A 20,594-nucleotide genomic window follows, 5' to 3' on the forward strand; every position below is an offset into this window, starting at 1 on the left:
AAAGGGTATATCTGTAATACTTTCAATAATAAAGAAAAATTTAAAAACACACACACACAAATCATTAAGATAAAAATTTCATCTAATTTATGCCAACTTTTTTTTTTTGTGTGTGTATACATGTCTATGTGTGACTAACATTTACCTGTTTCTAAGCTTCGCTGTTTCCACATTTTTTAATGAATATTTATGTATGAATGCCAGGCCAGTTACTTATTTTTAAATTTTTATTTAGGTCCTAATTTTTAAATTTATTTTTATTGTTGAAAATACTACAGAGGTCCCCCGTCTTTCCCCCACTGACCCCTCTCCACCCAGCAACGGCCCCCACCACCAGGCCTTCACCACAATATTGTCAGTGTCCATGGGTTATGCATATATGCATATAAAGTCTTTGCGTAATCTCTCCCCACCCATTCCTGCCTTCCCCTCTGAGATTCATCAGTCTGTTTCATGCTTCTATGTCTCTGGATCTATTTTGTTCATCAGTTTATTTTGTTCATTAGATTCCACATATGCGTGAGGATCATGTGATACTTGTCTTTCTCTGACTGGCTTATTTTCTTTTTTTAAAATATATTTTATTAATTTTTTACAGAGAGGAAGGGAGAGGGATAAAGAGTTAGAAACATCGATGAGAGAGAAACATCAATCAGGTGCCTCTTGCACAATCCCTACTGGGGATGTGCCTGCAACCAAGGTACATGCCCTTGACTGGAATCAAACCTGGAACCCTCAGTCTGCAGGCCGACGCTCTATCCACTGAGCCAAACCGGTTAGGGCTGGCTTATTTTCTTTTACATTACTTATTACTTAACTAGAGGCCTGGTGCATGAACTCATGCACCAGTGGGGTCCCTCGACCTGGCCTGTGGGATTGGGCTGAAACTGGCTCTCCGACATACCCCAAGGAGTCCCAGATTGCAAGAGGGTGCAGGCCAGGCCAAGGGAACCCGCTGGTGCATGATCGGGGCTGGGGAGGAACTTGGGAGGTTGGCCAGCTGGGGAAGGGCCGTGGGGGAGGGACTGCGGGATGGCTCCAAGGCGTGTCCAGCCTGTCTCGCTCAGTCCCTATCAGCCAGACCCCAGCAGCAAGCTAACCTACCAGTCAAAGCGTCTGTGCATGTCATAGCGACCAGCCGACTGTCTGCCCCCTGGTGGTCAGCGCACATCATAGCGAGTGGTTGAGCGGCCTTAGAATATCATTAGCATATTACACTTTGATTGGTTGAATGGCCGACCAGTCAACCAGACACTTAGCATATTAGGCTTTTATTATATAGGATGAGCTGGACAAGCTATTTGGCTAGACTAGAAAGTTTTGGGGTGCAGGAGGATGGGAACACAAGTTCTGTACAGCTTTTAAAACCAAGACTATCACATTATCTGATGCTATGAAGGCAGATTGCTTTACCCAAATATAGCTCCTCTACTTTTTTAAACCAGAGCACATTAAGGATGGCTTCAGCCTGCTCACTCCAGTTACCATGAGGCATGTCATAAACAGGGAACAAGCTTCTCACCTTCAGGAAGTTCAATTTTCTGTCACATTCTAAATTCTGCCATCACTGAGCATTCTCAACACTCCATGTTTTTTCACTCTCCCCCTCTTTCCATGGGGCCTCTACCAGAAAAGATCTCCAGGTGCTTAAGCAACTGTATCTATTTTTTGTTACCCAGGTAGTCTGTGTTCTTAGTTTTTGCATAATGTTAGGTGGAGTTGTATAGGTAGAAGTGTGTGTATATGTTTTATTTTCTTTGTTGCTTTTGTGTGTTTTCTGGGAGGTCAGGGAAAAGATACTGACTTACCCTTAATCATTCCTAAACAGTCTATGTTCTTTATCTATACTAGTAATAATAAAAGCGTAATATGCAAATAGACCCAATGGCCGAACAGTCAAACAACCGTCTGGACGACCTTTGGGACGACCTTCAGGATGAAGCCGTGGCTTATTGCGAGGGCCGAGGCAGCCGCCGGGGCTGCGAAGGGCTACTCTAGCACAAATTTTGTGCATCAGGCCTCTAGTAAACATATAAATGAGAGAGGCTTTCTATAATACTAAGCAACCATGATTACAACTTGGCTTCCATAAAGTATACCTACAGGGCAAGAAGTATTGGCCAGAAGATAAAGCATATGTGGCCCTACTTGCATCTTTGTTTCTCACAAAAATTAATAAATTGGCATTGATTTCATATATTAATCCCTATTCATTCCGTTAATGTGAATTTACTTGGAATTTACCACTTATGTAAACGAATTTATCCATGTTCAGTTACTGAACCTTAACTGCTAAGGTTTACAAGACTGTCCATATTATGAAATAGTAAGCAATGCCCAATATGCTATTTTGATCAGCTAAAAAATATATTAGGTGTTGTTACAAAAATATATTCCAATGCAAGAAAAGAATCATAAATGTAATTTATGATTGCTAAGTTATAGAATGTTTTACTTGGCTCCTTTTGTCACATCATTCTTTCCTTCTTCACTTTGCTATTTATGGACATTAACCAGGATGATATGTATTCTTTTGGGTGTTTAAGCTTTTTAAATCCCATTGAGGTTTTATTAAAATTATATGTTTAATATGGCATGACCTCAAAATTTCCATTACCACCTTCTTCCCCTAGGAACTTAGGTCATATCCATGAGACTTCACTACCTAGAAACACATTACATCCCAAACTTGTATTAATTCTTTTTATTTTAAATAGCAAAAGAGGCTATTGTAAAAATATTTTAAACATTGGTATCAATAAATATAATCTTATTCAAAAGTTAGAAATAACTGGGGTGACCTAATTTTCTTTGGCAATATCATTATCTTTGATTATGGTTTTTATTATCCTTTTGGATCACTGAGTTATTCAGTAAAAGGTATGTGTCTGCTTAGAGGACAGATATCTAAAAGTAAACACATGAAAATTAATCCAAATAATGGTAGAATACTCAAAAGAGTTGGCAAATAGAAATTCCTACATATTATTAAAAACACTTTGAGCTGGATAGTGAATTATATATTCAGACTACATATACCAGATTAATAAATCAGACCCCCCCAAAAAAGTTAAGCTTGGAAAGTAAAACATTATTAAGAGGAAGAATTCTAAAAACTGAAATAATAATCATAGACAGCAAGAATTTTATTACCTTCAGGTCGATATTGTGCAACAATTGTGACAGCTTGGCCAGCATTTTTCAAAGCAGCTGCTGCCTGCTCATGGCTGGCAGTTCTGAGGTCAACACTGTTTACCTGTGAAACCAAATTTTAAATTTGAAAGAAAATGATCACATTCTTTAGAAATCACAATAACCTATTCTTTAAATAGGCCTAAATTTATATGCAACTACTTTATAACTAAAATATATTCTTGTTCTGATTTACTAAAATTTATCATACAGTGAAACAAAATATTTTTAATCCAAGGAATTTTACTCACTAAAAATACTTTGCTTAAGTTCAAATGAGCAAAACCAAAACACTTCTCCCCAAGTTTTTTAGAAGGTTGTCTATCAATCATGAGAAATGTACCTTAATTTGACAATCTGAAAAATCAGTATCATCATTTTGTACATTTCATCTCACTAGTAATTCAAGCAATGGGGGAGGGGGATATTAATTTTGTAGCATCCTTTCAACTCCTGCCATATTTTCATTCTTATTTCTCATCTCAGTTCTAATTCTCTTCCTTCCTTTCCCAAATTAAAGCTTCATTATTTTTGAGTTAATAGAAAAACAATTATTTAAAAGAATTAAAGTAACTCAGATTTCAAGGACTAACTACATTTAAATAGAGTAAATGTTAATAAATGAGTAAGGAGACATTTTTGAATAAAGGGCCCTTCTGGGTGAAATAATTACTAAGGTGATCAATTCCATTCCAGAATAAGAAGCAACTTATTTCCGAAAGGATGGCAATACCTAATATATACTTCAAGGTATCTTAAGAGATTGTACTTTTTCCATTGTAAGAAAAATTTAACAGGAGATTCATAGAGCGTTACATTCGAATGTAACGAACTTTAAATATTTAGGTAGTTCTCCCCCCCTCTCCCCCCCCCCCCCCCGCCCTAAGAACCAGCAACTAATAGAATGTCAGGACCATCACTGAACATTGTTGGAAAGAAAGAAAAACCATCATACAATTTTTACATGAGAACCTGTTTGGTCAACACCTAATCTAAAACCTATTAATGATCACATACCAATTTTGGAAATTGTAGGGATTATAAAATTTACACAAAAGAACATTTTAATCATGTAAGGTCTTAGTATTTTAAATTATATTTAAAGGATATCATAATGCAACTAAATAGAACACACATATTTCTCAAGTGAAAACCAAGGTCCAAACACCTTAATCTAAACAAATGTAATATAATGTGGTTTTATTAGAGAATATCTCTAGCTGAGGGCTATACAAAACTGAACATAAAGAAAATCTTCCTAATTTCCAGGAGAACAAATTAGGGAAGGAATATAAAGAAAGGTAAAATTTCACTGATTATTGTGAGAAAAATCATAATTTTGAAATATTCCTGAGCATCAAATCCTTTTGCTATAGAAAAGAGTTGAAGACAATCTATATAGATTTAAAAGAGTATAGTTTGTTAATAAGAAAACAAGTTGAAGACTTTCTTAAATATCACTGAATATTTTAATGGAAGATTTATTAAATATACTTTAGAAAAATGCTTGTACTGAGACATTTGTGTAAATAGTCTCAGGGTCCCTTTTCTATACTAACACTTAAAAAAGGAGATATAATTTACATAAAATTTATACTTTTATTTTTAACCAGAGGCCCGGTGCACGAAATTCATGCACAGGTAGGGTCCCTAGGCCTGGCGGAGATCAGGGCCGATCAGGGCCTTCTGACTGCCGGCCATGCCTTCCTTCGTTCTGCGCCACACCGCCCCCCCCCCCCCCCCATGGCCAGCGTATGTCATAGAGAGTGGTCGAACTCCCGAGGGAGCAATTTGCATATTAGCCTTTTATTATATAGGAGGATCCTCGTCTGAGGACATGCTGAGAGAGAGAGAGAGAGAGAGAAAGAAGAGGGGGGTTAGAGAAAGAGAGACAGAGAAACAAAGAAAGAGAGGGAGGGACAGAGGGAGAAAGGGAGGGAGGAAAGTAGGGAAAGAGGGAAGGGAGGGAGTGAAAGTGGGAGGGAGGGAGGAAGTGAGAGTGAGAGTGAGAGAGAGAGAGAGAGAGAGAGAGAGATGTGAGAAACATTAATTGGTTGCCTTCCATATTTTCACCGACTGGGAATCAAACCTGCAAACCAGGTATGTGTCCTGAATGGGAATCGAACTGGCAACCTTTCGGTGCCCAGGACAAAGCTTAACCGAGCCACTCTGATTGGGCTAAAATTCATACCTTTAAAGAGTAAAATTTAGTAGTATTTAGTATATTCATAAGAATGTGCAACTATCACCATGATCTAATTCCAAAACATTTCCTTCACTCAAAAAAGAAATACCTATTAGCAGTCATTTCTCCCCTCCCTCTCCTCTTAGTCCCTTGCAACCACTAATCTACTTTCTGACTCTATGGATTTATCTATTATGTACATTTTAAATAAATGGAGTACTACAATATATGACCACTTGCGCTTGGCTTCTTTCACTTAAGAATGTTTTCATGATTCATCCTTGTAGCATGTATCAATACTTCTTTAATTACGGCTTGAATAATATCCCATTGTAATGAATATTCCACAAGTATTTTACTCTTTTTTAAAATAGAATTTAAATACTCTTTAGATACTACTATAAATAGAATTCTTTTCTTAATTTCATTTTCAGATTGGCCAATGCTGGTATACAGAAATAGAACTGGGTTTTGTACAGTGATTCTCTGTCCTACAAATGACTAAATTTATTAGTTCTAATAGTTTTTTGTTGTTGGATTTCCTATGATTTTTCTATATATAAGATCATGGCATCTGCAAAGAGAGATGGTTTTCCCTTTTGATTTGGAAGCCTTTTGTTTCTATTTCTTGTCTACCTGCCCTATCTAGAAATTCTAGTAGTGTTTTAGCATTTCGTATGATGTAAGCTATCAGTTTTCTGAGACTTGTTATAAGGTTGAAGGTCTCTTCTGTTCCTAATTTGTTTTGTGTTTTTCTGATGTAAAGGTATTGGTTTTCAACACGTGCTTTTTTGGTGCCTAGAGATAATCATGTGGTTTATGTCCTTTATCAAAATGGTGTCTTTTTTGGTTGGATTTTGTATGCTGAACCAACCATGCATTCTTTAAAGTCCCCTTGATTATGATGCATATTCCTTATTTTGATAGTGTATAATTCTTTTTTATTCTGCTGGATCATTTGCTATTTTGTTGAGGATTCTAATATCTATATTCATAAGGGATACTGGGGTTTGTAGTTTTCTCTTCTTGTGCTGTCCTTGTTTGGTTTGACCTAAGAATAACACTGTTGCAGAATGAGTTGGGAAGTGATCTTCATGTCTACTCCTTTTGGGGAAGAGTTAAGTCTTCTCTAAATTTTTGGTAGACTACAGCAGTGAGGCCATTTGATCCTGGGCTTTTTCCTTTGTGGAAAGTTTTGATTAATCCAATCTCCTTAATTATTTAGGTCTATTTAGATTTTATATTTCTTCTTGAGTTAGTTTCAATAGTTTATGTCTTTCTTTATCAACAATTATATAACACATACAACTATATACCATATGTAATCTATATAACACATATTATAAAATGTCTTTTACCTTTAGTAACAATTTTTGAGTTAAAGTTTACTTTGTCTGATATTAGGATAGCCACTTTAGGTGTTTCTTGGTTACTGCTTGCATGGTCTCTTTTCCAACCTTTTCTTTTCAATCTCTGCTGAAAGTAAACAGCTTTTATTTAAAAAAATAAAAATCCAGAATATGTCCCTTGTAGAAAACTTACAGTTGGATCTTGTTTTTCAATCTACCCTGTCAATATCTTTTGTTTTAATCCTCACATGTGGATATTTTTCCCATTAATTTATAGAGAGTGAAAAGGAAGAAGAGAGGAGAGAGGGACAGCGGAAGTGAGAGAGAGAGAGAGAGAGAGAGAGAGAGAGAGAGAGAGAGAGAGAGAGAGAGAGAGAGAGAGAGAGAGAGAGAAACATCGATGTGAGAGAGATATCAATGGTTACCTCCCACGTCAGGGATTGAACTTGTAACGGAGGTAGGTGCCCCTGACCAGGAATCGAACCTGCGACCCTTCAAGGTGTGGGCCAATGCTCCAACCACTGAGCCACATCGGCCAGGGCATATTCTGTGCTTAATCCATTTACATTCAGTGTAATTATTAAAAAAGTAAGATTTACATGTCATCCATTTTGCTATTTGTTTTCTTTATGCCTTATGTCTTTTTTGTCCCTCTATTCCTTTATTACTTACCTTCTTTTGTTAAATAGATGTTTTCTAGTGTATCATTTTATTTTTTATTTTTTAATATATTTTATTGATTTTTTACAGAGAGGAAGGGAGAGGGATAGAGAGTTAGAAACATCGATGAGAGAGAAACATCTATCAGCTGCCTCCTGCACACCCCCCACTGGGGATGTGCTCACAACCAAGGTACATGCCCTTGACCGGAATCGAACCTGGGATCCTTGAGTCTGCAGGCCGATGCTCTATCCACTGAGCCAAATCGGTTAGGGCTCTAGTGTATCATTTTACTAGTAGTTCCCTTGTCATTTTAAAATTATGCATATTTTGAGTTATTTTCTTAGTGATTTCTCTAGATTATAATTAACATCTTATAAAATAATCTTTGGATTAATACTAACTTAATTTCAATAGTATAGAAAAACTGCTCTAACTGTGCCCTCTATCCCTTTTGTGACACTAGTATTATATTTACATGAAACTTTTGTACAATGTGTGCCTATCAACACAGATTTAAAATTGTTTTATTCAGTTGTCTTTTAATCAGATGGAAGAAAAAAGTTAAAAAACATTCAATGATGCTGTTTTATATTTACCTATGTAGTAACTTTTAAAGATATTCTTTATTTCTTCACATGAATTTGGGTTACTCTCTAGTGTCCTTTTATTTTAGTCTGAAGGAATTCTCCATAGTATTTCTTGTAGGGAAAGTTTACTAGAGATTAACTTCCTCAGCTTTTGTTTATCTTGGAATATCTTATTTGTTCTTCGTTTCTGAAGGATAGTTTGGCTGGATATAGAATTCTTGATAAACAGTCTTTACCTTTAAAAACGCTGAATGTGTCATCCCATTGCTTGTGGGCTTTGGCCATTATTTTCATTGTTTTCGACAAGAAATCACTTGTTCATCTTATTGAGGCTCCCCTGTATGGGCATCATTTCTCTCTTTCTGCTTTTAAGATTCTTTCTTTTGTTTTCTGACAGTTTGATTATGATGGGTCTATGGTGTGGATTTCTTTAAGTTTATTCTAACTGGAACTTACCAAGCTTCTCAGATATGTAAAAATAAAAAAAATAAAAAAAGGAAAAGTTTTTAGCCCTTATTTTTACTTATTTATTTTTTTGTTAATCCTCATCTGAGGATATTTTTCTCATTGCTTTTTCAAAGAGACTGGAAGGGAGAGAAAGCATGCGGGAGGTGGGGAGGAGGGAGGGAAGGGAGGGGGGGAGGGAGAGAGAGAGCACGAGCGCCACACTGACTGCCTTTTGCATGTACCCCAATCAGAGGTGGGGAATGAACTTGCAAGCCAGGTGTGTGTCCTTGACCAGGAATCAAACCTGTGACCCTCTGTTGTACAGGCTGACACTCAAACTACTGTCCAGGGCTTTGGCCATTATTTTCATGTTTTTGGCATATCTCATAAATTTTTTTTTGTTAAAAACTGAACATCTATACTAATAAAAGGGTAATATGCTAATTAGACTGGGAGACCTTCTGGACAAAGCCATGGTGGTGGGGCTGAGGCAGAGGTGGTTAGGGGCGATCAGGCCAGAAGGAGAGGGCAGTTGGGGGTGAGCAGACCGGCAGGTGGGAGGGGGGCAGCTTAGGGTGAGCAGGCCAGCAGGGGTGCCAGTTGGGGGCGAGCAGGCTGGTGGGGGGGCAGTTGGGGGCAAGCAGGCTGGTGGTCGGGGGGCAGTTGGGGGCAAGCAGGCCGGCGGGGGTGCCAGTTGGGGGTGAGCAGGCTGGCGGTGGGGGGGCAGTTGGGGGCAAGCAAGCTGGTGGGGGGGGCAGTTGGGGACAAGCAGGCCGGCAGGGGGGCAGTTGGGGGCGAGCAGGTCAGCAGTTGGGGGCAGTTGGGGGCGAGCAGGTCAGCAGTGGGGGGCAGTTGGGGGCGAGCAGGCCGGCAGGCAGAGTGGTTATGGGCGATCAGGCAGGCAGGCAGGTGAGCAGTTAGGAGCCAGTTGTCCTGGATTGCGAGAGGGATGTCCGACAGCCGGTTTAGGCCCGATCCCACAGTCTGTTTGCCCCAACTGTTATCCAATGTCTGAAGCAGCCATAATGTGCCTGTAATTGTTTTATTTTATTGATTTTAGAGAGGAGGGAGAAGAGATGGAAACCCAGGCATGTGCCCTGATTGGAAATCAAACCTGGGACCCTCAGGTACAAGGGAAGCTGCTCTAACCAACTGAGCCACATCAGCCAGGGCCTGCAATTGTTTTGACAGGCTTTTGTACTGGAGTTCTGAATAAGGTCAAATACAAAGAATCTTAAAAGTAGGGTGTTCCAAGAACCAACAGACAGGTCAAATTATGACAGTTCTCTGGGAAAGAACCTCTGAAAGTTCCACCCCCATTCTGGTTTCTTTAGTGGCTTTCAAGTTACTGGTTTTCACTGTGAATGTAGGCTATTTTTTAAAGCTATTGTGGTATGGAGAGCTGAGGATGGGACTTTAGACAAGTTAAAGCTCATTCTTATGGAGATTCAGCCAATTTTCTTGAATAAATACTTCTTGAATTGAGGCAAACTTTTGACTGATTTCCAGAGTTCTGAAAAAGTTCATTCTGACAAGTATGGTAATTTTCCCCACTGCTTTTATGGAAGAGAGAATTTCTGTGAAGTCTTTTGAGTCACTTAAAAAAAATATTTTTATTGATTTCAGAGAGGAAGGGGGAAGGAGAGAGGGATAGAAACATCAATAATGAGAGAGAATCATTGATCAGATGCCTCCTGCACTCCACTCCCCACTAGGAATCGAACCCGGGCATGTGCCCTGACTGGGAATTAAATCAAAACCTCTTGTTTCATAGTTAGATGCTTTTGAGTCACTTGATTATAAGATTCCATGATTCTAAATTTTTAGTGAATATTAACTATATTATCCACCATGTTTGGCATCATTGGAAGTAACAATACCACCTCATTTGTACCATATTGAAAAATGTAGTATTCTACATATGTAATAGATCATGATTTCAAAAACTTATTTTTTCAACAAAATAAAATGTTAAAGATAATATTTTATAAAACTTATTATTTCCTTGCTTTCCCAAATAATTTATACTTCCTCAGTAATGGGGACTTATAATTAAAAATAAACAACATAGATGTCTTTACAAGAGTGGTTCACAAAGTTTGATTCTAGGGGTAGCAATATCAGTATCTCATGGAAACTTGTTAAGAATCAAAATTTCAGGACCTATTCAAATGATATTAAATCAGAAAGTTTAGGAATGGGGGTCTAGAAATCGATCTTTTAACAAGGCCTCAAGGTGATTCTGATACAAGCTGAAAATTGAAAAAAGTTAAATTTTGTCTAATGAGGTATTTAAATTTGTTTCAAGGTTTATTTAGTTTTGAATATATTTTCTCATGTTTTTCTCCTGTTCAGAGGTTTTCCTATTGCTTTCAGGGTATTTCCACAGAGAAGCTTATAAGCATTGAAATTTTTTTTTTAAATAAATCTTTATTCAGATTATTACAATTATTTCTCCTTTTCCCCCCCATATCTCCCCTCCACCCATTTCCCACCCCACCTTCTGCCCTTACCTCCCCCCCACTGTCCTCATCCATAGGTGTATGATTTTTGTCCAGTCTCTTCATGAACCCCCCATACCCCTTTCCCCCTGAGAATTATCAGTCCACTCCCTTTCTATGCCCCTGATTCTATTATATTCACCAGATTATTCTGTTCCTCAGGTTTTTAATTCACTTGATTTTTAGGTTCACTTGTTGATAGATATGTATTTGTTGTTCATAACTTTTATCTTTACTTTTTTTTTTCTTTCTCTTCTTTAAGAATACCTTTCAGCATTTCATATAATACTGGTTTGGTGGTGATGAACTCCTTTAGCTTTTTCTTGTCTGTGAAACTCTTTATCTGCCCTTCAATTCTGAATGATAGCTTTGCTGGGTAGAGTAATCTTGGTTGTAGGTTCTTGCTATTCATCACATTGAAAATTTCTTGCCACTCCCGTCTGGCCTGCATAGTTTCTGTTGAAAAGTCAGCTGACAGTCGTATGGGTGCTCCCTTGTAGGTAACTAACTGTTTTTCTCTTGCTGCTTTTAATATTCTCTCTTTGTCTTTTGCTCTTGGCATTTTAATTATGATGTGTCTTGGTGTGGTCCTCTTTGGGTTCCTTTTGTTTGGGGTTCTGTGGGCTTCCTGGACTTGTAAGTCTATTTCTTTCACCAGGTGGGGGAAGTTTTCGGTCATTATTTCTTCAAATAGGTTTTCAGTATCTTGCTCTCTCTCTTCTTCTGGCACCCCCATAATTCTGATGTTGGTACGCTTGAAGTTGTCCCAGAGTCTTCTTACATTATCTTCAACTTTTTGGATTTTTTTTTTTTGCTTTTTGCTTTTTCTGTTGAGTGTTTTTTGCTTCTTTGTAACTCAATTCTTTGACTTGATTTTTGTGTTCCTCTTGTCTGTTTTGGGGTCTCTGTATAATATTTTTTATTTCAGTCAGTGTATGTTTAATTTCTAGTTGGTCCTTTTTCATATCTTCGAGGGTCTCGTTATATTTATCGGCCTTTTCTAGGATATTCTTAAAAAGCCTTATAACCGTGGTTTTGAATTCTATATCCAGTCGTTTGTTTTCCTCCATTTCTTTCGTTTGTGATCTGATTCTTTGACGCCGCATTTTCACTGCTTCCCTGAGTTGGTAAGGTAGATTTGTGTGCTAGGTTTCCAATATGGCCCAGTGGGTCTGCCTCCCCAGTTAACCTGAGGTGGACACTCTTGGTGCACCCCTTTGTGGACTGTGTGTACAGCCTTGTTGTAATTAAGTCTTTATTGTTGTTGGTATCACTGGGAAGAATTGACCTCCAGGCCAGGTGGCTGTAAGGATCAGCTGTGTCTATGCTGGGAGAAGTTCGGTGCTGGAGACAGCCTTATAGGATTAGACTTGCCAAATTGCAATAGCCTCTGTGCTCAGCTTGGATGGGGTGGAGTCTCAGTCTTGGCTTCCTGTCAGCCTTGCCCTTGCGCGCACGTGCGTGCCTTCAGACCTCTGCCTTCCCGGCTCCCGAGTCTCCTCCCGAGAGTCCAGACTTCCCCCACAAGAGCGTGGGTCCCCAGGGGCTCGCCTGGAACTGGGGTTCACTGCAGTCAGAACTGGGGCTCAGTGCATTCAGGAGCCTCTGACTCCCTTCCACTAGGGAAAGCCTGTGGCAACCTCCGCAGCCTTTGTGCGCACTGGCGCGCATGCACTTTCAGTCCTCTGCCTTCCCCAGCTCCCGAGTCTCCGCCCGAGAGTCCAGACTTTCCCCACAAGAGCGTGGGTCCCCAGGGGCTCGCCTGGAACTGGGGTTCGCTGCAGTCAGAACTGGGGCTCAGTGCATTCAGGAGCCTCTGACTCCCTTCCACTAGGGAAAGCCTGTGGCAACCTCCGCAGCCTTTGTGCGCACTGGCGCGCGCGCACTTTCAGTCCTCCGCCTTCCCCAGCTCCCGAGTCTCCACCCGAGAGTCCAGACTCCCCCCACAAGAGCGTGGGTCCCCAGGGGCTCGCCCGGAACTGGGGTTCAGTGCAGTCAGAACTGGGGTTCAGTGCGGTCGGGGGCTTCTTTCCCCCTTCCGCCAGAGAAAGTCAGCCAGGCTCTCAGCCGCCCTTCCTCTCTGCGCGCACAAAGACCCTTTGCCGTACCTCCAATTCTCTGTGAGCTTTTCTCTTTCCTTCTAGTTGTAGAATTTTCACTCAGCCAGCTTTCCTGTGGTTCTGGATGGTGTCCGTTCTGTCTTTTAGTTGTAGTTTTGAAATTGTTGTGCGAGGCAGCAGTTTAGGTGTTTACCTATGCCGCCATCTTGGTTTCTCTCGCATTGAAATTTTTAAGGTTATTGATGCATACTGCCAAACAAGGCTATACAGGTACTTAATTTACACTCACATTAGGATGTGCAACTGGGCTGCACTATCTGGGATGTTCAGTTTTAAAATTGAGACTAAAGGGATTTCCAGACAAAGCTTTCAGTACTAAACTGGGAAAGTTCTGAGTGAAGCAGGTTGTATTAGACTAACATAATCTGGTAGTGTGTCAGTGACCCATATAAAGTGGTTCCTCATTGACAATTTAAAACACATTTATTTTTGCTTTGAGGTTTTTAGACCAGGGCTGGGGATCAAACCTGCAACCCAGGTATGTGCCCTTGATTGGTAGTAGGACCTGCGAGACTTTGGTGTGCAGTTGATGCTCTAACCACTTAGTCCACTGGCCAGGGCAATACTGTAATTTATTTTAAAAATTTAAATTACAATATAATTTATAAGAAAAAAATGTACAAATTTCAACAGTTCAGTTGGAAGAATTTTCAACAACTGTATGCACCTACGAAATCACAACCCCAAACAAGATATACCTCTCCATTAACCAATCCACATTTCCATTGTGTCTCTTTATTATAGTCAGTACAATTACCAGCACCAACTTTCTGACTTCTATTAATACAAATTAGTGTTGTATGCTCATGATTAGCATGTAACTGGAATAATATAGCATGTATTTCTGTGGTGTTTTATTTTATTCAACATGATGTATTTTAGTGTCAGCCATGTTGTTTTGAGTTTCAGTAGTTAACTTTTTATTGCTGTGAAGTATATTGTATAAACATATAACAATTTATTTAGCTACTTTACTGTTGATGAACAAAAATTATTTCAAAATCTGGGTTATTATGAATAAGACTGTTACAAGAATTATTGTTAAAGTGATTTTTGTAGATACACGATTTTGTGGGTAAAATCTGGGTGATAAGGTTAGATATATGTTTAATTTCTTGAAAACGTCCCCAAAAGTTTTTGTAGTGATTGTATTATTTTATCTGTCCACCAGTAATGAATGAGAGTTACAATAATTACTCCATACCCTCACCAATGTTTTATTGTCATCAATTTTTAAAAAATCATTTAACTGGGTGGATATGATACTTGGTTATGACTTTAAACATCTGTTTTTATTTAGGCATAATTTATATTCAATAAATTAATCTTTTTTTAGTTTACAGTTAAGAGTTTTGACAATTTTAAATGTTGTGTAGCAACTGCCACAAGAGAGAAAAGTTTCATAACTCCCACCTCAATTCCTCCAAGTCTTTTGTCAGATATAGGTTGCAGGAATATGGTGATACATGTTAAGTATGTGCAGATAAGGATTAGGTGGCAAGATGGATTGATAAAAAACTGTAAAAAGATACAATGTACATTTTTGAATGCTTTTCCTATCCTGTTCTAGCAACATATACCTTCAGTTTGAGGAGTATTTTCAGATTTTGTTTTCTTTATATTTTGTAGTTGAAAAGGTCTCTATTGGTCTGTAAGAAATTATTTAAATAGTCATCAATATTGAATATTACTGGCGACACAGGATATAGGTTTGTTTCTATATCTCAGATAGTACAATTTTAAAGTGTTGCCTAAACTTTTTAATTAAAAACAAAATAGCATACAGGGTGGGACAAAAGTAGGTTTATAGTTGTGAGTGTGTGAAACAGAGTTTATTCTTGTACTAGAGGCCTGATGCACGAGATTCCTGCACTGGGGGTGGGAGGGGTGAGAGGGGTCCTTCAGCCAGGCCTGCACCATCTCACAGTACGGGAGCCCCCAGGGGATGTCTGACTGCTGGCTTAGGCCTACTCCCCCTGGGGAGCACCACTCAGCCAGAAGCCGGGCTCACGGTGGGTGAGAGCAGCGGCGGTGGTGGGAACAGGTCTAAGCCGGCAGGCGGACATCCCCCGAGGGGTACCGGACTGTGAGAGGGCACAGCCCGGCTTCTGGCTGAGTGGCGCTCCCCCTGTGGGAGTGCACTGACCACCAAGGGGCAGCTCCTGCATTGAGCATCTGCCCCCTGGTGGTCAGTGCACGTCATAGCAACCCATTGTTCTGCCTTTCAGTCGATTTGCATATTATGCTTTTATTATATAGGATTACTGTTTATTAATTATTGTATTATTTTCCAAATAGCATGCATAAAGCAATATCTTCAAAGTACTGGACAACAACTGTCAACCTAGAATTCTAGACTGAATTATATTTACACGTCAGGGTAAAATAAAGTTATTTTCAGACAAACTCTAAGAGTATTTATCATCCAGAAATCATTGCCAGCCCCTGACCAGTGGATCAAAAAGCTCAACTCACTAGGAAGAAATGATGCCTTAGAGCAGTGGTTCTCAACCTTTCTAATGCTGAGACCCTTTAATACAGTTTCTCATGTTGTGGTGACCACCAACCATAAAACTATTTTCGTTGCTACTTCATAACTGTAATTTTGCTACTGTTAATGAATCGTAATGCAAATATCTGTGTTTTCTGATGGTCTTAGGCTCTACAGCAGCGGTCGCCTAAGACCATCGGAAAACACAGATATTTACATTATAATTCATAATAGTAGCAAAATTAGTTATAAAGTAGCAACGAAAATAATTTTATGGTTGGGGGTCACCACAACATGAGGAACTGTATTAAAGGGTCGCAGCATTAGAAAGGTTGAGAATCACTGCCTTAGAGCATCATTCCGATATGCCAAGGTTATGGGTTCAAACCCTGGTCAGGACACATAGAAGAATCAAACAATGAAGGCACAAATAAGTGGAACAATAATCGATGTTTCTCTCTCTTCCTCTCTCTCTCAAATCTATCAATCAATTATATAAAAAAAAATCATGCTAAAGAATAATCCAAGGGCTCCCACTAAGGTGCATCTGGATATTTGAGGGACACTTTTGCTTCTTAAAATAACTAGGGAGTTCTTCTAGCAAGAGAATGGGAGCTTAAAAGGCTAAATTTTCTACAATGAACAAGACAGTCCTATACAATAAAATAAATCCCAATGCTGTTAGTGGCCTACTAAAAAATACAGAAGATATAAGAACAAAAAATTATAGAACAAATGGATTAACGTTAAAAAAAATAAAAATGACTCAGTTTGGGGGATATAAAAGTGAAATAGAAGTAAAATACTAGAAACAGATCATTAGAATTAAAGTTTCCCAAAGTCTGTGAGCCATTAGGTAGAAGAGCAGAATTATTGATCAGTTTTAGTATAAAATTGTATGGACAACAGCCACATAAATGCACAAACTGAAAGTAAAAAGGGAAGAAAAGATGAGGTGAATATCAAGCAAAAATGTTAGCAGTTACATTAATATCAGCAATATACCTTCTAGGATAAAAACCATTATTATAAATATAGGGGATCAAAAAGTTCAACTCACTAGGAAGAAATGATGATTCTAAATTTAGTGCATTTAATAACATAGTTTCATACATACAATGAAAAAAATTGCTACAAGGACAAAGTGCTAAACCCATCATCATATTCAGACAGCTTAAACAAATCTTTAAATAATATATTAAACAGACAACAGATTAAAACAAAGATCTAAACTAAACAAGTAGCAAGGTTGAGTTAATAGACACATAAAGAAATAGGTTGAGTTAATAGACATAGTATAAAAGACCTTTATAAAGATGATACTTATAAATAAGCCAAATATCAAAATAAAATCTATCATATAGATCATGTTCTCTGACATCAATATAATTCTACAATTAAGCTGTAAAATGGTAAGATTAACTAAAATATCTTATAGCTTTAGGATGTAAAAACAAAAATTTTTAATAATTAATAGGTCATAGTTAAAATAAAAACACACACATTACTTTGATTAACATATCCTACCGATATAATACGATCTCCTTTTCTGAGCTCTCCACTAAGATCAGCAGGTCCTCCAGCCAAGATAAAGGAAATAAATATTCCTTCTCCATCTTCACCTCCTACAATGTTGAAACCAAGGCCTGTTGAGCCACGATGAAGAACAACTTTTCTAGGTTCCCTAAAAATTAAAAAAAAAATTGTTTATCTCAGAAATTTTATACAGAACTTGACACTGTATCAATGAGAAAGAATTCCCTATTGATAACTCTTTTCTAACTATAAAGAAAGCTAGATGAAATATAAAAGGGTTTTTGAAATTGTGGAGTAAGGAATTCTTTCTAACCCTAGATATTAGGCTTAGAAATTAAAAGTAAAAATCCTAAGTTTATATAAAAGCAAAACCCGTGTTAAGAAACAAACATGAAACTAAAATAAAAGGAAGAAAACATGAAACTAAAACAGAAAGAAGAAAACAATGTGGAAATTTAAAAAAATGACATAAAGAGCCTACTCAGGGAATATTGTATATATAATACACTTATGAAAAATTGATGTTGTGCACATTTTACTGCCTGTTTCCCCTACTTTTTAGATTTTGTAAAAGGCAGATATCCCTTTTTCTTAGAGAAGGTAGGTCCTTTTTCCAATCCCAAAGGGATGAGTTCATAATTAACTTAAGCCAGTCATTAACCCTTTGCTATGACCCTCTTCTGGCTTCTGAGAAATGAAGGGAAATTTCACTGTCATTTCCAAAGAAAGACAGACCCTAACAAGGACAAAGCACATTTGTTTGCCTCCCTACCCAAAATAACACCCCCCACAAAAGAATAAATGATAAAACCCAATTACTGGTTTGAACACATAACAATCATGAAGCTAAGATCAAGCAGAGAAACCATGGACCGAGGGTTGCTACATAAACATTGGAATTGCCCACCTCCAGATTTCTTATATGAAACCATTAAATATCTTTATTTCTTAAGTCACATCCATCTATCTATCTACTTCTGCTTTTTGTCCTTTCTAAGATGCACCCTTTTTTTTGCCCCACAAAACACCTATTTAAAATCTCTGAAATCGCCGAAACCGGTTTGGCTCAGTGGATAGAGCGTCGGCCTGAGGACTGAAAGGTCCTGGGTTCGATTCCGGTCAAGGGCATGTACCTTGGTTGCGGGCACATCCTCAGTGGGAGGTGTGCAGGAGGCAGCTGATCGATGTTTCTCTCTCATCGATGTTTCTAGCTCTCTATCCCTCTCCCTTCCTCTCTGTGAAATATCAATAAAATATATTAAAAAAAAAATCTCTGAAATAAAAATATATCTTACCACTAAAAATGTTTCACATTTGCTACCAGTTATACATAGTTGTGTGAAAATCAATCATCTCCTTTGGTAAGACCATGAAAATTCCAGCAGCAGATTATTTTATATAATGAAATACAGAACATCACTTGAGATTAGATTATATCATATCTGATAAACATTTTTTAAATTTAATCTGATTTTTCTAAAACATCACAGAAATCTATTGATAACAAAAGGCTTAGAAGAAGTAAGTAACTTTTACCAATGTATTTTAGGAATACTTCCATATAATGTGAAATTAAGCTTCTTAAATATTTGTCTACTCAAAACTTAAAATGGTATTTTCTAGTCATACAGATGTATCAGTTTTGCCAGTTCACTTATAGTGTTAACAAAATTATATTTTCTTGTCAAAAATTGCAAAACTAAATATATACTGTTAAGGATATTATATACACAAACATATATGAAAGAAAAAAGGGAATAAATCAAAAATTCAGAAAAGCAGTTAACTTGGTGGGGCAGTGCAGAAAAGCAGGACACAGGATAGGTTTCACTATATTGGTAATGTTTTATTTTCTTGTTAGATGGTAGACTCATGGTTTAGGGTTCCTATTATGCTTTAAACATATGTATGAATTCTACTTCTATAGTAGTAAATAATACTTAATTAAAATTACCCTGCTGAAATCCAATAGTATTTCCAGAGAAAAATAAATTCTAATTTTTCAAAGCCCATGAAAAGATGCTTCAACATTATTAGTAATTAGGAAAATGTGTAAAAATCACAATATGTCCAACTACTACAATGGCTATAAAATAAAACAAAACATGAAAAACAAGTGTTGGTGAGGATGTGGAAAAACTGGAACCCTAAAATTATTGACAGTGGGAATGTAAAATGATGTGGCTTCTTTAGAAAATAGGTAGTTCCTCATCAACTTAAACACAGAGTCACTATATGATCCAGCAATTCCACTCACAGATATATATCTAAAGCAGCAATTTTCAACATTTTTCATCTCATAGCACATATAAACTAATTACTAAAATTTGGCGGCACACTCAAAAATATTTTGTCGATCTGACAATAAATAAAAAAGGTGTAGTTTGTTTTGATTCAGTCACACCGGACAGCTATTGTTGTGGTGGCTATTGTCATGTTTTGTTTTGTTTTTTAAAATAATGCAAATATAGGTTTATTTGTACACACACCAATGAAGAAAAGCAGTCTTCTGTCAAATGGAGAAGATCAAGATTCTTAAGCACCTGATTGATTTTGGGACCTACTACAATGGGAAGACATGCTTTGTTGCCTTCTGATGTTAAGGTCTATTTAACTAATACTTCAGCAGGCTTTTACAATGGGTCTTCCTCCTCCTGGGCCTGATTTGCTAATCGCTTACGATTTCCTAGCTGGACTTGCAGGTGGTTTTCCTCACTCTAGAGCCTTTATGCTGGTTCTCCAGTTATTTATCTCAGGCCTCTTAAACACTGGAAGGCAAATTTTACTCCCACATTTTCTTAGATATTTCAGGAATTCCTTTCCATTTTCCCTCTTCACCTCAGCGTGGTCTTCAAAGAATTCAGCAAAAAGAAGTTGTACTGAGTCTTCAATGGAATTATAGGGCATAGATAAATAAGCATTACTGATGTGCGGCTTATAAGATGCCACTTTATTAATAGCAATACTACACTCTTCAGAGAGCGGTTGACTGGCTGCCATTTCAGCTTTAGAGAAAACCCGGCATAAACAGAGCTGTGCTATTGACATGTTTTTTGACAATTTCAGGGAAAAACAGTCAGTGCTCCTGATTAAACAGTTAAGTATTGAATGTTTTAAAAATTCTTGTGCACACTGATTGAAAATCACTGATCAAAAGGAATTGAAAGCAGGGACAGAAACTGATACTCACAAGCCATTGTTTATAATAGCATTATTCACAATACCCAAAAGGTGGGAACAGCTCAGGTGTCTGTCACAGATGAATGGATACACAAAATGGGGTATATACACAAAATGGAATATTATTCAGCCATAAAAAGGAATGAAGTTCTGTACATGCTACAACCAGACACAAAAGGATAAGTATTTTAAGATTCCACTTATATTAATAATCTGGAGTAGGCAAATTCATAGAGACAGAGAGTAGAGTCATGGTTACCAGGAGGAGCAGGGAAGATAGGGAAATGGGAGTTATTTCTTAGTGTTTACAGAGTTTGAGGTAAGGAAAAGTTTTGGAAATAGA

General features: G+C 37.8%; 1 protein-coding gene across 26 annotated transcripts in view; it reads right to left on the minus strand.

The window, feature by feature from the left end:
- The window catches only part of DLG1 (discs large MAGUK scaffold protein 1), a 270,363-nt gene that overhangs the window by 64,283 nt on the left and 185,486 nt on the right, over positions 1-20,594 (minus strand). For all 26 annotated transcript variants that reach the window (XM_080656682.1, XM_080656681.1, XM_080656680.1 and 23 more), the window contains 2 exons: positions 17,063-17,219; positions 3,154-3,256 (listed from right to left, as the gene is read on the minus strand). In XM_080656682.1, coding sequence (XP_080512808.1) covers positions 3,154-3,256; positions 17,063-17,219 — 260 coding nt within the window. The remainder of the gene's footprint in view (positions 1-3,153; positions 3,257-17,062; positions 17,220-20,594) is intronic.

This window comes from Plecotus auritus, assembly GCF_963455305.1.
Source record: "Plecotus auritus genome assembly, chromosome: 2".
Lineage (NCBI taxonomy): Eukaryota > Metazoa > Chordata > Mammalia > Chiroptera > Vespertilionidae > Plecotus > Plecotus auritus.